A 19,994-nucleotide genomic window follows, 5' to 3' on the forward strand; every position below is an offset into this window, starting at 1 on the left:
TCTGCCTCCCTGTTTGTGTGTGCGTGGTTCTGTTTGTTTGCTTGGTGGTGGTTTGTTTTGTTGTTGGTTTTTCTTTTTGTTTGTTTTTCTTAATCCCAAATGGGGCGGCATTAAAGAATGCCTTTGTGCCCAGGTCTCTCCAGTGTCACCCAGCAGATCTGGTGACCACACGCAGAGGTTTGCATTGTTTGCATGTTGTGCTGGAGAAAGTCAACATATTGCAATTGCCAAATAAAGGAAATGGGGGACGGCTCCAATTTACCACACTGTGGTGATTCAACACATTAAAGAACAAAAGTAAAAAATCAGAAAAGGAGATGACAACTTACTGTCCACGTGCCCCCATGTGAAGCTTTCTATTCTACGACCTTCCATCTGTTACTAAAATATGGACACCTAAACCAGAAAAAAAAAAAAAAAAAGATATTTAAATTTTATTTTGTTCTCTTGACCACCAATTTTCTCCTGGCAGGAAAAAAGGCTGCTACCTATTTTCCATAAAAAAAACCCCTTTGTAGCAGTCCCAGAGGAGAAGTCAAAAGTTTGACTTGAAAAACGGAGCTACTTCAAAAGCATTGTCAAACAGAGGTGAAGGTTCCTTAAAAATGCATAAATTAAAGGAGGGTGCATTCACAAATATCTTCCTAACTTCCTATGGTGTGTGTGTGTGACTGAGGGGTGTATATAAATGAATGCGCGCCCTTGTTATAAAATGAACTTAAATAAAGTAGGAAATCGATTTGTTTATTAGGTGCTGTTTGGACTCTGAGCGTCCGCGTGTGTGTGTGCGCATGTGTGTGAAAAATGAAAGAAAAATGGAGAGTTTTTTTCAATAATAAAAAGGGAGTTGCACTGCAGGGCCCCTAAAGCTTGTGAAAAATTAAACTCGACGGATTCAAACTGTCCTATTTCCACTTCAAAAGAGAAGAGGCACTGAGCTCTTCCCAACTTATCTTCAAACGCCCAGCACCCTAGAAAGTTTCTTAAAAAAAAATAAAGTCTCTAGTTCCCCCAAGCACTGTACCCGTTACTGTAGCTGCTGTCTCTCCCTCTTCTAATTATACCCATGTGAGTCTATTAATCAACTTGTAAATTATTTAGAGAGCCATGCGCTGTCTTCAGCTAGTACAAACACACTGCATGCAAAGACTTGCTGAAAACCAATGGAGCTCCCAAAGGGTCTCTCTCCGATGTTCAGACAGCTTGCAGCTCGCCAGTACAGAGCTGCTAAAAACAAGAAATAACACGGAGCTTACCTCCTCAGATAGAAGGATTTACTCAGCCTTTCAACTCCCAAACTCTTTGCAAGTTTTTAAACAAAGAGGAAGCTGCTCTATTGTCAAACCTGTGCTTCGCACTTAGCGACGAGGATATTAATTTGATGTCAATAAAACAAACAAACAAACAACCCCGCAAGTGCTTTCAGGGAGGCTGTGATCACTGTCACCAGGGGACCCCGACTTTCAGAGGTGGCACCAAAAAGCGCCCCTTTACATCCATCCCAGTTGAAAATCAGGGCAGAAATCATCGTTTGTGCCGTAATGGTTGTTATTAGAAAAGAGGAGAAATTAGGGAATTCCGGATTGTGCCCCCCACACAAAGACTGCCATTGGGGACAGCTTCATATATTACTGCTTGAAAAAGGAAGAGGGAAAAAACCAACACGGACTGCGCGCGTTCGATCCTAGCAGGCTGCACACAGCGCCGTGTTATTTGTCTTCCGTGAATCTCTTTACCACCTGAATGCTCATTTTGGTGGGGAAAAAAACCCAGTGTTACCCAAACTAATAGCGGTTCTCCCAGCTGAAAAGCAAAATCTTTCTGCTTCAGGGTTGTTGGTTTTTTTTCTGCCCTTCGTGCTGTTTTCCTGTCGTTTCATTTTTCCTGCATCCATTTATTGCAGCCTCGCAAACGCATTAACTAGCAGTGATCACTCCGTGCTGCTTCACCACAAAGACATATCAGACTGAACAAATTTCTTTTCGACTGACTGATGGCCTTTCTTTTTCTTGTCCAAATTCTTCTGCTTTTTTCAGCAGAATAGCCCTCAGAATTACAGCAATCTGAATCAGCAAATCCTGCATAAAGGCCTTCAAGGACTTCATCAAGCCAGAGGAGTCTGTGAATGTGGACTGTCTATACATGTGCCTTGTTCACATTTGCTCTCAAATACTGGAAGGGAAGGAGCAGCCCAAGGAACAGACTTTTCACAACGTTCCAGTAGCAGCCAAATGGAAAGAATTCTTTTGAAGGAGCCGTTCTGCTGCCTGGGGAAGGGTCATTGCCTGGGAAAGCTCCTTAGAGCATCTCATCCCTCACACGTTAGTCTTCCCATCCCAACCAAACAAACAGTAATTGCTGAATCCAGCTTTACCGACCGAGATTTAAGCTAACAGGAGATAGGGACCAGGAAACTGCTATCAGATTCCAGGTTGGTCTTTTTCTGCCCAGAGTATATTTAGCAATAACTGCACAGCATTCAAAGAAAACCACGTAGTACTAAAGGAAAAATCAGCACATTTCAGATGTGTTGTCCAAAGAATAAATCTGTGTTTGTGACATAAAGAAGGCTGTCTGGTTGTTGAACTTTTAACTGAGAACACACATTAAAATATCTAGCACACGAAAAAAAAAGTGTTCTGGGAATTAATAAAAGGAGTGGGTTCAAAATGCTCATGCTACCTTCATTAAGCAAAATAAATTACCCCACAAAAAACCTGATGAGTTTGATGAAACAAGAGCTAAGGTCTTTATGAGAAAACAAGCACTAGAAAACACTGAAAACGGGAATGCACTGAGTTGCCTTCTGGGATGAATAACAGAATTGTTTGAGCTGATCTTGAAATGCATGTAGTATACATGAAGCAGCAGTACAGGAAAGAAACAATAACAAGGAATGTTTGTGAATCCTGAAAACAAGGAGAGATCTGAGTTAGTCATCCAGAACTAGAACAGAACAGGCAGCGGACAGCCTCAGTAACTCCATAATGAGTTAGATTTGAATAAGCTATTTTTTTGAGCCTTTTTATGACACCATGACATATTCCATTGGCGTGTCTTGACTGACTAATTGTATGCAATGGTCCAAAAGAAGGGAAATCACACTGGGATCTGTCCCCAAGGCAAGTGTTTTAAGAATATATGAGGCATGCCTCAGGATTTTATGGCTCTGGTTTGATTTTGACTAGCAATGATTTGAGTGTCACATTTCTCTTGGTCTTTGTTTCCAGGTTATTCTGTGATGCAGTCACTGCCATGATTCCACGTCCAAATGAAGCACTAAGCTTACCTGTAACTAGAAATGTACTGAACATTTTCAAGTTTCAATTGTTTTCACATTTATAACACTGTGAAAGTCCGTATGTGTCCTCATTTACTGTTATTTGCTAAACTAATTCTATAAAAATGTCATTTTCTTGGAACAGAACACAGTCAATAATAGCACAAGAATCTTTCCCTCGTATTAACCTGGTTGTGACTCTGTAGCCCTTCTTTCCTCCTCAGTATCCTATGCTCTTTCATTTTCTCCTAGGCTCTTGTGAGGGCATTAATGAATTCTTGTTAGTGTTTACGAATGTAAATTCATTCTCTGTTATCCCTAGGAGAGGAGGATTAGCAAAGTGACAGAACTTATTATTTCTGGTATTGCTATATAATATTTATTTTTATTCATCCATTAATTTTGTAGTGCGTCCAACTAAATAAAATATATGTGCACACAGAGCAAAAGAGATGAAGTTTTTTTAGCACGATACACTGAAATATAGTTATGATTCCCATTAACATTCAAAAGCACCATATAGTTTTATCCTTGCATATTATATTAGAAAATTTGTCTAAATCTGAAATAATTTCTAATTTGGAGGAAGAAATGGATTATCACTTCAACTGCGTGCTCCTGAAATAAAAGGAGCTCCCTTGGACTAAGGATGTGCGTATTTTTAAGGCTAAACACTACATGTGCAATTATTCTACTCTCCTGGGAATGCTTTTGATATCCCCTTTAAGGATCTTCAATGGTTAGATGTAGTTTATAAAATACACGCAGCAAATAAAGCTCTTCTAAGACTTATCTTTGAATAGACAGATCATCCAAACTCCAGTCTCAAACATAACTGGAATCTAGAGAGGAAGGTGTTTGCAGTGGCAGTGCTCTCCCCCCATAGAATCATGATAGAAATCACAGATTGGTTTGGGTTGGAAGGAATCTTAAAGCCCACCCAGACCCAAACCCCTGCCACAAGCAGGGCTGCCACCCATGGATCAGGTTGTCCAGGGCCCCATCCAACCTGGCCTTGAACACTCCTAGAGAGTTCATAGGTGAGAAAAAAAGTGAAACAAGGGTATTTAGGTAAGATCCTGAAATTAAAGGATACCAAGCAGGCACTGGTCCAGAGTCCATCAGGCTACACCCATACAGAAGCTGCTTCCATACTTTAAGACCTTGGATACATTGCAAATGACAAAGGCTCAGAACACTTGCCTGTGGGTTAAACACTGGTTAGCTGGATCTCTAGATCAGAATGTTCTCTCCAAGCAAGGGCAGCCACGAGCCATTAATCCACGAGCAAGTTTAGTTAAAATACATTACCTTGTGGTTTGATGGAGAGATAGAATACCCAAAGCTACAGGCTGCCAAAGGTCTTTTTGAAATGCTTAGGAAAGTACTGAATCTGTTCATATGGTATTGAGGGAACATCAGTTAATTTTATAGGCTCACGTTTCAGATCTATGTAATTCAGTCACAAAATTAAACTACTGTGGGGGAAAAAAAAAGAGACAGCCTTTTAAGCTTTCCATCTCACCAAATGGCTCAGCTGGCCAAAAAGAAAAAAAAAAACAATGAAGACTTTTTGTTCAAAGTTCTGTCAATATGAAAACTGAACTGAGATTGCTCAATTTTCAGCAAGATCTTCCCCCTGCATTTGTCTCATTGGTAACCAGGTGGCCTGTTGCTAGAAATAGGACTAAAAATTCCTCTTCCAGGCCACTGTAATTTGGCAAAATAAACATGCTTGAACCGTGCTGAAATGCAATTTATATTTTAGAACTATAGATCTTTTTTTGATTTTTAATATCCACCACAGAGAACTATCTTTGTGCAAGAAAGCTAACAAACATGCAAGTTTAAACTGCTGCCCTAAGGAGCTTACAGTATTTATGATTTATCTGAAATCACTTGCAGAACCATCATCCAGAAGCAATATATACTTAAATATTCTTTGTGGTATGCCCCTCCTACCACCATAGAGGCTAATAAGAAATGAAGGACACGGAAACTTTATTTTTGAGTTAAAAATGCTTGTGTGAATCCAGATGAACCTACAGTAGCATTTTATAAGTCGATACCCACCTACATAAAAGCAGGCACATCCTTATTATCATCTACTTGAAACTGAAATAAAAGTGAAACAGGAGACTGGGCTTTAGGAGGCACTTTAAATACTGTTAAATTGCACATCTGTATCGGAATTTTGATTTGGATTTAGAGATAAAAACATGGAATTAAATTATGGAACGTGTACCAAAAATACTGAATTTCACTGGAACAGAGGACTATTTGAACACATTGAGGAGCCTAAAAATCTAACTTCTGTTGTCTTTTTAAACTGTGTAGTGCTGTAAGTCACATCTAATGAATGGAATTAAGCAGCCTCCAGATCAATGTAAAGCATACTTCAATCAAGAAAAAAAAATCATTCATCACTGATCTTTTTCCATTAATTTGTAACTACAGTGTAATGAGACAACAAGGTGCCCTACCTGGGTATCCATTGTCAATATAAGGCTTAACGAGTTCTCCAAGTTCTGTCTTGTCTGCAACAGCTTCCTTTAGCAGTTGCCCACAGCAAACTAAGAGGAAGGAAGAACAAAAAGACACAAGGTTAAATTTTAAAAAGGAAGCAACAAAGAAAAAAAAAAAAGAAAGAAAAAAAAGCACAACACAGAAGCTGCATACTGGAATAAGGTCACTGAATAAAATAAAAGTTGTAGGTTCTTCGGGTTTGTTGTTTAGGATTATTTTCTTTTTGGCCAAGCAGAGGAAAAAGCAAAAAGACTGAGCAGGGGAGAATACCGAATAAAAAAGAATACATTTGGCAAAGATCATATTAAAAACAGAGGGAAAGATACTAATCAAATATGTTACTGAAATAGTAACTCAAGGGATTGCTAGTGTTTTTCACTTCTTATCAAGTTATAATTAGGGGAAAAAAGTTTCGCCTGCTGAACAGCAGCTGAACCGCACTGCTGGGGGCGCAGGATCATACGCAGCTCGAGGCAGTGACTCCCTGGGTCATTTAATGATCATACAAGAATTATATTGTAAAAACTGTGCTAATGCAATCTTGTCATTGACTTCAAATACACAGAATGCCAGGAGACACAGATTTAAAGTTCCATTCATGCCAGCAGTGCACGAAATGTCACCATTTTGGACTGTACAGCACTTTTGGACTTGAGTTATTGAGTTATTGTGTCTGGCTGCCCCATATGAGCTCATGTTCCCTCGTTTTACAGAGAGGGAACCAAGGTATGGAGAAGTTAAGTGATATCACAGCATGTCCTAATTCCACTTCATTTTTGGTAACTACTGAATAGCAGCATGCATTACTGCACAACCTTTCAACCAACAGCTGTAAATCAGCTCTGCCCTGAAATCAGTGGCACCAACACCAGCAGCACCACTGACTTGATGAAAAAATGATGGCCTTCTGGCTTTGTCTTAAATAGGCAATTCTTAGCAATATTTGGTTTAAAGTATACTTACAATAAAACGTAATGGGTGGGTGAAGCAGTGGCAGTGGTATTTAGTAAACAGAACTGCAACTCTTTTACACAGCAGTTATTTTTAAAAATGCAAATTTTGACCTAGATGAAAACACTGTGCCAAACTTGCAGAAAAAAAAAGAAAGAAAGAAAGAAAAGCAAAACCCCACTACCTCCTCCCTAATTCTGGTTTGTTTCTTTGTTGTTTGGTGTATGCTGAAGGAAGACTAGTGAAAGGAATCAGCATTTTACTTCACCAAGAGGATATTGCCAGCTGGCAATCTTACAGAAATCAGACATTTGTTTAAAATAATTGATGGCTACTCCAGCATTAGAAAATGTTATGGAATGTGGACACACATTACACTGATCCCATCACATAGCTGAGTATCTGTACTGTAGCACTTTTTAACACCAGCATATTAAGCAGGAACCAGGAAGCCTCAAACTGAATTTTCTGACAGAAAAGAAAGAAAACGTACTATTTCAGAGCAAATTCTACCTTAAAAGTGCCCCAAATTTAGTCAGACAGCTGCAGCTACAGTGCTATCACTCACAATCCCCCAATCCACTGAAGAATTCACGGCACTACAAGAATGCAACATGTGAAAAAGCACTGATGTAAAGGATATAAAAATGATGACTAAAAAAACATTAGAGCTGGTTTGTCACAGAATGTTTGTTCTGTTGGTAGATACTTCTACACTGAAATATTTTTCACTTCCCTCAAAAATCTGACATCCATAGCAATGGGCAGAGAAATTCTGGGCGCGAGTAAGAAAGACAGACAGCAGAAGATAAATGATCAAAAAGACAGAAAGGAGGAATTGAGCAAAGTGCATATTTACTGAGAACTTACTGTTGACAACGCCGTATTTCTGAGCTATTAGTGCTGCCTGCAGGCTCTTCCCACTGCCTGGGGGGCCACAAAAGAGAATACGTGGAGTAAAAGGGGCAGCTGATCGGGGCTGGGTTTGGACGTAGGTAAGAGCTAGAAAAGGACAGAAAGGCAAGAAATGTTACCCATGCCTTATTTCTTCAGTTTTTTTAACTTATAGTATAAACATTAACTTCTATTTTTTTTCCCTTGAAGGCTGCAATCATCATTGTTTATTTTACCACAGAAACATCTAGAGATTGCAGCCCAAATCAAGACTCATAAAACTCTTGTGTCAGCAACTTCCACTGAGAAGCACTTTAGAAATCTTACCATCATTAGGCTCCTGTACCTCCTTTCATCAGCAGACATCAAATCATTTTAAAGAGCAGATTCAATTAATAATTGCTCTTTCACCATGTTGTTTTTAGCAGAAGTCTTTTTTTTTTTTTGCTTGATAGGTACAATTTTACCATGCAAATTATAGAGGGAGATAATTACACTTAATACTTTCTGCAGTTTCTGAACAAATATTTAACTGTAAAAACTCAGGATGTTAAATTAATATGACATTTACAGAGCATCGTTTGTGATTAACACACTCCTAATTACATTATCACAGACTTGTAATGTATCATGTCACAATATGGCATTGACAACACATAATTGAGCACAAGATTCTTTCTTTGTCCATCATTCTTGCATAACGTGGAAAGGCTATTTGAACTCTTCTGTCTGACTCAGTTCTGTGTTGGATGGTATTCCTTCTTCAGCATTTTCTACTGCATATTAGAAATTACAGTCGTATCAGTGTACAGATTACAAGAGCTTGGAAGGCCCATAGGATGCATGGAGTATAATTGTAGCTGCATTAAAGAGACCTGAACTCTGCCACAGTCTCTGAGTAGAACCTGGTAGACACCAAGATGCTATAGCACAAGGTGGCTTGACAGTGAGGACAAACTAGGATTGTATTCGTACACAGCTGAGCAGTCTTACTCTCCATACCCCTATTCTGGCCAAAAATAACACTAAGGAGAGCAGCTAAAGCTGCAGTATAAGCTATGTGAGCTTTCTAGCATCACAGATCCACATAGAAAGGTTCAACTTCATGCTTACTGCATCTTGACTGCCATCACTACCCATGTTTAGAAGCTGCATAAGCACACCTGCACTTCTTTGATTTACTCTGCATGTGCAGCATATACAGCCAAGTGTCAGGCATCTCCAATCCCAATAGGTCTGTGCTCTAAAGAGTCCTTGCAATAAAACAGAATCTTATTAGGGCAGGCATTGGGATTTGTATGAATCATAGTTCTGTATTAAAATAATGCAAAAGGATTGATGAAGAACATCATCAGGGTAAGTATTTGAATCACTACTGTTAACATGCTGCTGCATACTAACAGTTTTTCTAAGGACCCTCCTCTGGACATGGAGGTATCATTATGGACTAATTCATAAAGCAGCAGCTCAAGAAAGCTCCAACTCTGCTATTCTAGAGAATCCAGAGAACTGAGAAACTACCTCAGAGTGCAACCACATGGGAACACATACATCTCTTTTTCCAGCACTGCAAGCCGTGCTGCAACACCACGCCATGAACTGGATGTGGTGTCACATATCCCAGCAGTAATTCCACTAAAACTCAGGAATCTGCAAAACCTCATCGTTGTATGAAACAATCCATTAAAATCCCAATGCTGTTGAGATCTCTGTATTGTTTAATCTCTGTCTGTAGTAATACAAATACTGTAAGAAAAGCCACCACAGAATCAAAACCAAACAGGAAAATGGCAGCAGCAAAGTCTGTTTGCTGCAGAGCCCAATATCAGCTAACCAAGGAGTGCTCTAGTTATTCTGAACATTTTCCATAACCCTGTGTATTGAAAAGCACAAACATTACAGGCAAAGCACCCTGCTTACAAATGATGCTTAATTTGCAGTAAATAACCAAGTTAATTAGGAGTAATGATCCCCTAGACAGTCTCCACATCTAATTATTCTTTAAAAAAAAAAAATCTGGCTGCTTGATGCACTACAGAAAAAAGGATCTGGAGAGGATTTTTTCATTCCAATTTTCAATTTATCTCACTACATTATTAATTAATAATAATTAATATTCAGGCACTCACATTTTTATTTACAATTCAAGGCATGAATTCTTTATGAATTATGATACGAACTTTTAAATTTAATTAAGTAATTTAGAGGTAATTAATGCGTAAATTCAGAATATAAACTTCCTACTTGTTTATCTTAAAAGTGCTGCACTTGTCAGTTAAAAAAAAGACCTTTATGAGATGCAAAATTGCTGAGATATAACAGATCATCTACAGACTGGCAGCTGCAAAGTACATTATCAGCTGGGTGTTCTGGCAATTTCCCTCTTTTCTTCTTGAAGTATCAACACTAGAAGTCAGATTGCATTACAGTCAAGCAGAGGCAAACAAGGATTGTTGAAGAGAAAAGCTACAAGCACAAGCAGCTTTTAAATCATGAAATGTGACCAGCTTTCAACGACTCCTTCTTCTTATTATCAGACCTGTGGAAGGCACTGGCCTTTGGGGGGTGAGCAGCTGAGCCACAGTGCAGCCTTTAAGTGACCCCCAAAGAAGTAACTGACAATTGCTGTGCTGAGCAAGCTGCTCCTTGACAGGAGGGTGCAAACAAGACTTTCTGGTTATCTGCATTTACGCAGCCCTCTGAAAATAATTATCAGGAACAGCCCAAACTCTGCCATAGAGAGAACACGACTCAGCTGGGAGCCATCCACGTTGACTAATTTTAATCCTAGAACAATTAGGAGCTACCTTTCAGAGAACAGTTTGTCCACTACCATTTGCCATACACATGGCCAATTACCTTGTGAGATGACATCCACACAAGGCTGGTCTGCGTTGATCGATCGCAGAATTTTGTGGTAGGTCTGGAACACCCCGGGGAAGTTCCTATGGTATTCCAGCAGCTGCTTTGACATCTCCTCCTCAGTCACATCTGGTTTCACCAAACGTTGCTGTATCTGCACATCGCTTGGCCAATCAAAGGTCGTGTGGTACACCTCTGGAAGTTAGAGAGTAATTAGGAGCTAAGAGGATGATTTCATCTATGCTGCTCAGCTCCAGTTTCATAGAGAAAATCAAGGTCTACGTTTAAGCTTCAAATCGTAGCACAAGCAATAATCTGTGCAACACACTTCTTAGCTGTACTGACAGCTACTCGAGAGATGATGTGGAGCTAAATCTGTGTGACAGTCATTCAATGGAAGACACACAAAAGCATGCCTGAAGCTCAGGAAAAAAATCAGGATCCAGCACAGATGCTTGATGTAAATTCATATGGACAGACCTAACCTTCATGATTCTGTACTGCCATATTCTGCTGTTTACAAAATCAATAGTGAGCTTTACATTTTGCCATACTTTTCTGGCATAGAAAATAATATAAAGCGAATGCATTTTTTCCAAACTCTATAAATTTTGCATTTATAATTATAGATTTCTTCTCTTTTTTAAAGGGATGTATTAAAAGACTTATCCTAGCCTCGTTTCTAATCAAGAACAGGAAGAAACAAACACTGCACCTTCTGTGAGGGGATCGAGCCTCTTCCCACTGTTCCGCTCAATCAGCATAGTGTCTGCAGCATAGAGCACAACTGGACCCCCACCAAAAAACAGTAGGAAGAAAAAGAAAGAAAAGAAGTGTAGTTATTTGCTTTATTTCTTGCAGCTGGTCAGTTATATTCTAGTTTTAAAGATGGGTAAATGCATTTCAAACGCACTTGTCTCTGCTTGTCTCATTGTCCTTTCCCAGTGTTCTACTGCAAATAATTAGTTTCACTTTAATCAGTTTTCCTCCTTCTCCTAAACAGTATAGCAGGAGAAAATACATAATAATAATAACCTAAGAGCACTGGCTATCCCAGCCACCACATCCATTAACAAGGCTCTTTCTCACTTACATTATATCCAGAATTTAGGACACACAAGCAGCCACAGATCATCCAATACTGATTCTCTTCTGCACCACGAGCAATTCCTTTACACCCAGCTATTCTGGTATTGAAACCAGTGAAACTTATTTTTGGATAACCTCCCAGAAAACTGTTCAAGCTTAATTAGAAAGCATCAAAAGATGGAGAATCTGTCAGTTTCCCGGCTTGCTTTCAGCTCATCATTCTCACAGTTAAACGTTGTAATTTAATTACTGTTTTCAGTGCATTTGATTACAAGTTTCAAACCAGTTCTTCTTAAGAGTTTCTTCACAGTATCAAATAACACTTTCAGACACTTTTCTCCCTATTAAGGTACTCATACACTGTAAATCTCATCTCCTCTCAATCTTCTTTTTGATTAACTAGACAGACTGAGCTTTAAGATTCTCATCCAGGTCGTGGTTGCACAGATATAATTGTGAGCAAAACTTGACTTCAAATGTTATTAGCTATATTAAAAATACATGCAAGTACCAGACATTAAACATTTTTGCCTGACTCTATTGCAGTGATTCCAAATTCTTCATTAGCAGTCAAACCTCATCCAAATCAAATCCAAAGTGACAATCTGAGTTCTCTAACACTGTGTTAAGTTCAGCATCCACTGAGAAGCAGTACATCTATCACTTCACACTGTATTCCAGGCAATTGCAATCATTTCTTACATCTAAATAGGTTCTCTAACTGTATGACTTCGGGACAGCTGGCTGTTCTAGATGGCAATGGCAGCTGGACAGGTCGTGTTTGTGAGCTCTTTTTCAGTAAAGAAACGTTCCTCTCAAATCAAGTTCTAATTCATCCTCACTGGTGAAGATCAAGTCTAAAATCACGATGCTTCTTTTTCACTCGGTGCAGTTTGTGAAGCTTGTATTCTCTAATCCGGCAGAAGAATGAATTTGTATTTAGGGGATGAGGAAATTGCTTTGATCTGAGAATCACCAAACAGATTTAGAGATTGATTTAGAGATCTAGAGATTGAAATCATAAAAAATTCAGACCCATGCCTAGTACTGAAGCAAAGCTACATACAGCTGCTCAGAGATACTTGCAGGAATTTTCTCTCTCTAACATTTAGGAAGACAGGGGTTCATGTATGAAAGACAGGATCTCAAGATTTCCAGGTTAACTCAAGGTTCTGAGTGAAACTGAACTACACAGAAACATCCTTTGGCTGTCTGTTGACTCTGTTGTCTCCAATTTTGATACTGAAATTAACGAGGATGTTAGGGGAAGAACACTGGAGGCTTTCACCTGCTGGTTGCAGCCACACATCAACCTCGCACTGCTTACCAACGTGCCTCGGAATGATGCCAGATGATTGCAGCAACCGTGCCTGTTCCTGATTTTCAGGGAAGCCTTCCAAAATCCAGCCCTATTGAACAGAACCACGAAAGTGTTATTGGTACTAGAAGAGAAAACTCAAAAAATAGCACTAAATACCAGCGCTGCTTGCAGACAAATTGCCTCATTCTCTATCACAGCTGCACAAGATTTGTTACAGACGCCTATGAGAGAAGAACACAAACATGGAGCACTGGTGTTTCTGTGCAGTGGCAAGCACTATCACCACCAGCACAGTGCAGAGGGCACTTTTGTCTTGCAGCAAAAATGTTTTTTGGTTTTTGTTCTGTTTTTTTTTTTTTCCCCCCATACTTGTCTTAAATAAAAGGAAACTTCTCTCTTGAATAAAAACAACCCCAAAACAATTTCTACAGTTTTGAAATATTCAAAAGGATACCGGCCCGCACTGTGGATAAAAAAAGAGGCTAAACAAATCTAAAGACAGATTTAATGCTAAGAACACCGAGGAAAACATGCACGCTTTCATTATTTTCTTAAATTATACAGGGAAACTCACAGTAATGGAACCGGCGTTCCCAAAGCTAATGAAGCAACAGAGCAAAAGAAAGGAAAAAGAAAAAAGAGCCTTTTGCTCCCTTAAGTCCTTGTTATAGCCAGCTAAGTGTTGGACTGAGCATCTTTAAAAAAACATTTACGGATTTGCAAAATAGCAGAGAAGAGCAGCAGCCTCACTCTGCTTCTGTGTGATGCAGTATTTGAGAAGTAATCACTTCCCAGACTCAAGGCTGAATCTTCAGGATTTTCTCTCATTTTTATCAGTGCCTGAACCACGCGTCCTCGTCACTACATCCCATACCCCCAGACAACTCTGAGATACTACAGTAAATGGGAAAACCATCTTCGTACTGAAATAAGACACTTTAATATTGCATTAGCTAGCAATCATTCTCATCTCCCACATAAATTTGAAGCTCTGCCAGTATGGGGTCCAAAGGTTTTAGAAGCATTTTCGCATATCTCCATGACTTCTGTAAGAGGAAATTGGGACATTCCAATTATACACGAAAATAGAGTAGACTACTTCAAATTCCTTAATTAGCCTGGTTTCAGGAACATGTCATCCTGCTGATAGCTGTAGAAAATAAGAGCCTTAAGAAACCACGAGCCATTTTTGCCACTCCCAGTGTTTGCTCTATCGAATGAGAATGAACCGCTGCCTAAGGTCACGCAGGTGCTAAGAAATCAATTTATCCCCTGGGACTTGCAGGAGGCAAGGCTGCACAGTATTTTGAGCAGTATGCAAGGAACTTCAGTGCTACTTCTGAATATGTTGTGTTTGTATGGAGTTACACAGGCCCGAATCTTCTTAGGAGAAATGGCATCAGAGGTTGGAAGGCAATAAATCTATGCCTATTTACACAGACTACAAATCTGGCTCATTTTCTTCAGTCCAAGCACAGCGCTTTTGGAAACTTAAACAGAAGGAAAAAAAAAATACAAAAATATCCAGCATGCCACAAAACCATTGCTTCTGGTGTCACTACAGCTTAGTGCTCAAAATCAAATCCTGAGCAACAGGCAGTAAACACAGCAGCCTGTTCTTTAACAGTGTAAGCTTCAAGATGCTTCTGTACTCATTTCAAAGGTCCTTAAAGCAGGCAATAAGGAATTTTATAAATGAAAGTTTTTGCAGTGCAGTAAAACGTAGTTCAATAAATGGCTTCCTGCAACAAATACATTTCAAGGCATTAAACAAATGCATAATAACCACTCGCTACAGAAATAGTTAGCATTTTGGATCTTATTTCCAAAGGTCTCTGAGTTCCAGGGTATCAGTCAGTCCCTAATTAGAATACATTATCCATCTACTTGACACTTCAGTGAAATGTCTATTCCACCACAGAGCTGCAGCTTTGTTCAGAACAGGTTTATTGATATTCTGCTGCATTCCCTCTCCATACCCCCAGTGGCTTGGTTCTGTTTTATCACACATCAAAAAGGCCGTATGCTCAGGGCACCCCGTGCACAGCTCAGAGCTGGAGGTCTGAACAGCTGCAAGTAGTATGGTATCACAGGAGGGACAAGCTCCAAGCAGATGTCACAGATAAAAAAAAAAATTATTAAAAAAAAAAAAAAAAAGAGTAAAAAGGAATGTGGCTTGGGAACCAGCAAGAGGAAGCAACACACAGCAGAGCAAGACCTGACTTAAAATATGCCTATCATGCTTTATGCAAACACTGGTCTTTTTTGCCCTCCTGACTATCATTAAAGTGTAATTAGTAACTTCACATGGTAAATTTGCTTCTTTAAGAAGTCATCTATTTTTTGTTCTTGATAGCAGTAACCTTACATCCAAGCACGATTGCACTTTATCACATCAAGGGTTGAACAAAGGCTAAAAACGAGTAATTCCACGGTGCCTTACTCTGTGGTCACCGACTGCAAACCTCCATCCTTTCCCCCATGAAGACTGCTGTAAATACAAATTTCTGCTGGTGCCTTTATGCCAAGTGAAGTGCTCCTTGGAGACCCACACCACACCAAAATTCAGTGACAAGGAAGTACGCTCAAAGCCATCACTTTCCTCTCCAGATTTAAGGCATCTGGAGCAAAGGAAAACTTCAAGGTCATTCTGAAATGTAGATCTCATTCCTTCACTGGCACACTGCTCTCAGCTGTAAGACCAAGCCTACAGACTTTCACACCTTCTACCCCAATAAGAATGACCTAGACGTTCAATTCTCTCTTGTTATTTGACCAGCACAGCTTTAAAATGCTTTAGAAAAGACAGAACTGAGACTGGCTTGGAATAATGAAAACAGCAAAGGGATAGCACACAGATGTAGCTCTGAATTACATGGCACCTCTGAAAGAAATCTTAACCACAAGCATGGCAACCAAAGGGCACGACCAGCTTGGCCCTTAGGAAAACAGATCACTGCAACAGATTCTCTGCATCATCATCATTCAGTGGTTGTGAAAATTACCCCATCCTTCTCTGCCATCTGAAGAAAGGGGACAGAAAATAACACAACAAAATGATATCAGTAATAGTTCTGCCAGAATGGATCCCAAACTGCCAACCCGGCTCCTGCAGCCTGTCAGCATTAGGAGTACAGATGATGGAAGAAGCTCCAACTTTACCGAGTTCTCCATTAGGAAGAAACCCCTCATTCCCACATGCAAAATATTTTTGTAGCTTTAGTTAACTATCAAGATATAAAAATGCCACATTGTGCTTGAAAAAAAATAGACCCTCACTATCTTTGGTATGGAGTTTCACAGAGACTGCATGATGATCTTTATCTGTCATGGCAAGATCAGAAGAACCAGTAGCCATTGCTTTCTTTTCCTTCTCTTTCAATGTCAACCACCACTCTTCTGAATAGTTTAATACCAGTCAGATGTAATTCTGCCTCTATTCATGTGCATCACCAGTCTAAGCTTAGTTTCCAAGTGGTTTGAGGCAGGATGAAGGCTGCTCAGCTCTCTCTCACCAATTCATCATGTTGCAATCTCCTCACCAGCTTTCCCCAGTTCTGTGATTTCCCTCCTCAGTCCCAGCACTGGGAGTTACACAGCAGCCAGAGGTGCTATAACCAACATGTACTAACCCTGAAAGATGAAAAGTTTTCCTATCAACTTCCCAAGTCCCAGGTTCTAACATAATGCTTGCAATAAGTTTTCTGTGTGTGAGCTGGAAGACCTACCCATCTGATCCCTCGCAGTCCTAACGACATTTGTATTAGAAGAACACACAACACAGTCTCCAGCAGAGCCGTTGATCAATAAAAATGTTCTCCTTAGAGAATGCCTGTGACATCTATAAACCTGCGAGTGTCAAAACAATGGCACAAAAAATCCTGTATTCCTACTGTCAGTGGGATGAAAGCTGTGCAATTAATGCCAACTCAATGACACCACAAGGAGAAATAAAACAAACAGCTGGTGGTACTGTGTCCAACATCCAGCTCCTCATCTATTAACATTTTCAGTAAAAAAAAAAAGGCTGACTCATGCTTTGAGAGAGATGGCATAAATCTGCTCAGCGAAGAACAAAATCCACTGCATTACTTCCAGTCGTACAGGGGGAATTTGGCAATTGAAATCTCTGGATCCCCTCTCCCACGGAGGAGACATGCACAACGTGACGAAGTTTTAGCGATCGTAGATTACTCTCTATTAAACAAAATGGTTTTCATATCCATCTCTACTTCGAAAAGCCAGTTATGCTTATTTCCTAAAAATAGCTGAAATCTTAACTTAGGCTAATAGTAAGAATTTCATTCTTTCAGAATGCCAGGGAAACTTTAGAAATAAAGGTTTTTTGCTTTTGTTGCTCCTGTAACACATCCGGAGCTGCCAGTTCCATCTTGCTCTGATAACAGCAGGAACAAAACGTGGGCAGGACACAGTGCAGCTGCTGGCATCTGAACCATCTTGTCACCTCACTCAGACTTTGCATGACCTGGTACTTAAAAATGAGAACCACTTAGAGCAGCTGAGAGTATCTAAATAATTCTCCATGTAAGCAAATATTGGTGTAATTTAAAAGTGCAGGGTTCAACTCATCACTTCAAATTTGCAGAGATTCAGCCCCATTACCATCAGTGGGATCCATACCTGGTGGAAAACTATAACCTAGAGACAAGCCAGGTCTTTGCTTCATACATTACCAGTCATAAAACAATTGCACGTGTTCCTATGGGGGAGGAGAAGTACTGTCATCTGTAAATATTTATGCAAACCAACAATGCACCCCAGCTTTTTGTTACAGTCAGTCTCTCGGTAAACCTGGATTATGCTAAAAATTCAATGAAATGTTCAAAAATCACCCTAACTTATTCTTACTCTTTCACAGCTTTCTCTACAGATGTGAAAAGAAGGACTTCCACACTGAGCTTCTCCCTATGTTCACACTATGTGCGCTTCTTCCAAACCTGGCAAGTTTTATTTCAGCTTAAAGACTTTTCTCAGTAACATTAAATACCAGCAGGCAGAATTTTAAATTCAATTCCCATACATACAGTGGGTTATCTGACAGGATAGGTCACAGTTTAGCTACTGCTAGTCCTAAAGCATTGCTGAAGGAGAGCAGCATGCCACCCATTTTGCTACAGCTATAGTTCTGCAACAGATATATGACACAGACAGATGTCCCCTAGCAAACCTGCCAGGAAAGAACAATTTAAGAGATTACATCTCCAGCTATTCATTACCATCCTGATCAAGTTATCCTTTCCACAGTTCATAGACTGTAATTGACCATCTGATCTAGCTTACACAAGGCAGGTCCACTGAAAGACAGCTCCACCAGTGGCCTAGGCTGTAGTAACTGACTTTGCATTGCAGCACAAGACCTTTATAGCAATCATTTACATCACCTGAGCTGTAAGGCAGAAACTTTCAGTCAGGGGCAGAAAACAATGATCTGAGTTCTTGCTAGTTTTGCTCCTTTTTCTTGCTAATTTTACAGATCCAGAAACGTGGGACATAAGGTTTCAGCATGTTCAGTTTCTTTTGGGGCTGATGCTGGGTCAAATTCAAGAAGCAATTTTCACACTTCAGTGAAATATTAATTACTGGCCCTGCTTTATTGAAGCAACAAGGTAGAGAATGATGTCAAGGAGTAACACACTTCAGTACAGCTGTGAGCTTGCCACATCCCTGCAAGGTCAGAAGTACCAGCTGGCCTATGACCACCAGCTGAAGAGACAGAGCAACCCTTCTAAGCACTTGTACTGTCTTCTGGAAATGTTGCTCAGTCCTTCATGAGTGCAACACCTGCTTTGGTCAATGGGCTTTTTCCTCTCAACAGTACATCAAGTAATATACATTATTATTCTGGCACCGTTTAGGGAGAGGTTTTTATCCTTACAGATTTGTCTCTCACCAATAATCCTTTATAATGGTCTGACTATGGAGTCAACAAACCATAACAACACCTGAGATTTTAAAGGAAACACGTAAAGGAAGTTTTGCTTTTGTTGAGTCCAGCCATTAATTTCAACCAATATTAATCTACTTAAGGTCTCTTTTGATTCCAAGTTAACAGTCTCTACTTAGATTAAGATCGAGCATACTGGAGTGGAAAGGGGAGAAGGAAAGCCACCCATCTGTGGGTACAACCAAACCTATGCAGTTGCCTGTTTGTGTAATTAACAGTGAACATATTAATTATTACCCAGAGGAGAATATATTCAAATTCAGTGTTACACGGTAAGAAACAAAAGATTCAATAAGAAAGGAAGCAAATTGAAATGAATAGCATTAGACTCTTTCCTCTTGTCCTCAATAAGAGTTAAAGCCTTAACATATTGATTTTTATATATTTTCTGTTTATCTGTTTTGTCCACTTCAACTCTGCCAGTTGCCCCAGGCAATCAACAAAGCTACACTTGTTCAGCCTTTGATCATCTCAGTGCTAAAAGATTAGCATATGCATACTCTCATCCTCCCCTTTATCCTGTTAATAAAGCTCCAAACTCCCTCTGCTGATGTTCAAGAAAGCAATCCGCTCCCGAGCCCCCACAGATTTGCCCCTATTCCCTCCTCTGCTCAGGACTCAGAATGCTAACTACTATGCACGAGTTGTGTAAGTGCTTATCCACTGGTCCTCCGAGGAGCAATTCTTACTTGTTTGATGCAGTCCACGTTTGACAGACGTTCCCGGATCAGATTGGCCCAAAGCGCGTTGGGAATTTTCTAAAGAAAGAACAAAAAAAAAGAAGGCTGCATATTCACAATTGAGTTCAAAAGGAATTTTATCATGCAGGCATATTCCGGTTAAAGGTGAACTGAGATGTCTTCTTGAAATAAATATATAAATAACACTGCGTAAGCCCCAAGTCGTTAACATAATAGATCAGAGAGTTAATAAAGGCATAAAAATGAAGGGAAGCTGAGCACACTTCTGCTTGCCCAAGCCCACCTCCATGTACTTTGCACGACCAATTTGGCAGCGCCAAATGTTGCACACTGACTACCATGTTGGACATCAAACTGGCAAAGGGATCCACAAGGATATCACATCCACGTGTAATTTCTTTTGCA

At 39.8% G+C, this 19,994-nt stretch overlaps 1 protein-coding gene across 2 annotated transcripts in view; it reads right to left on the bottom strand.

Annotated features, from left to right (window-relative positions):
* AK8 (adenylate kinase 8) overlaps nt 1–19,994 on the bottom strand; it is a 63,476-nt gene that overhangs the window by 32,292 nt on the left and 11,190 nt on the right. For both annotated transcript variants that reach the window (XM_052669448.1, XM_052669447.1), the window contains exons 5-10: nt 19,578–19,646; nt 12,930–13,011; nt 11,229–11,300; nt 10,511–10,708; nt 7,628–7,759; nt 5,764–5,853 (exon numbers count right to left, since the gene is read on the bottom strand). In XM_052669448.1, the coding sequence (XP_052525408.1) occupies nt 5,764–5,853; nt 7,628–7,759; nt 10,511–10,708; nt 11,229–11,300; nt 12,930–13,011; nt 19,578–19,646 (643 nt within the window). The remainder of the gene's footprint in view (nt 1–5,763; nt 5,854–7,627; nt 7,760–10,510; nt 10,709–11,228; nt 11,301–12,929; nt 13,012–19,577; nt 19,647–19,994) is intronic.

This window comes from Tympanuchus pallidicinctus, unplaced genomic scaffold (genome assembly GCF_026119805.1).
Source record: "Tympanuchus pallidicinctus isolate F22 unplaced genomic scaffold, pur_lepc_1.0 scaffold8, whole genome shotgun sequence".
Lineage (NCBI taxonomy): Eukaryota > Metazoa > Chordata > Aves > Galliformes > Phasianidae > Tympanuchus > Tympanuchus pallidicinctus.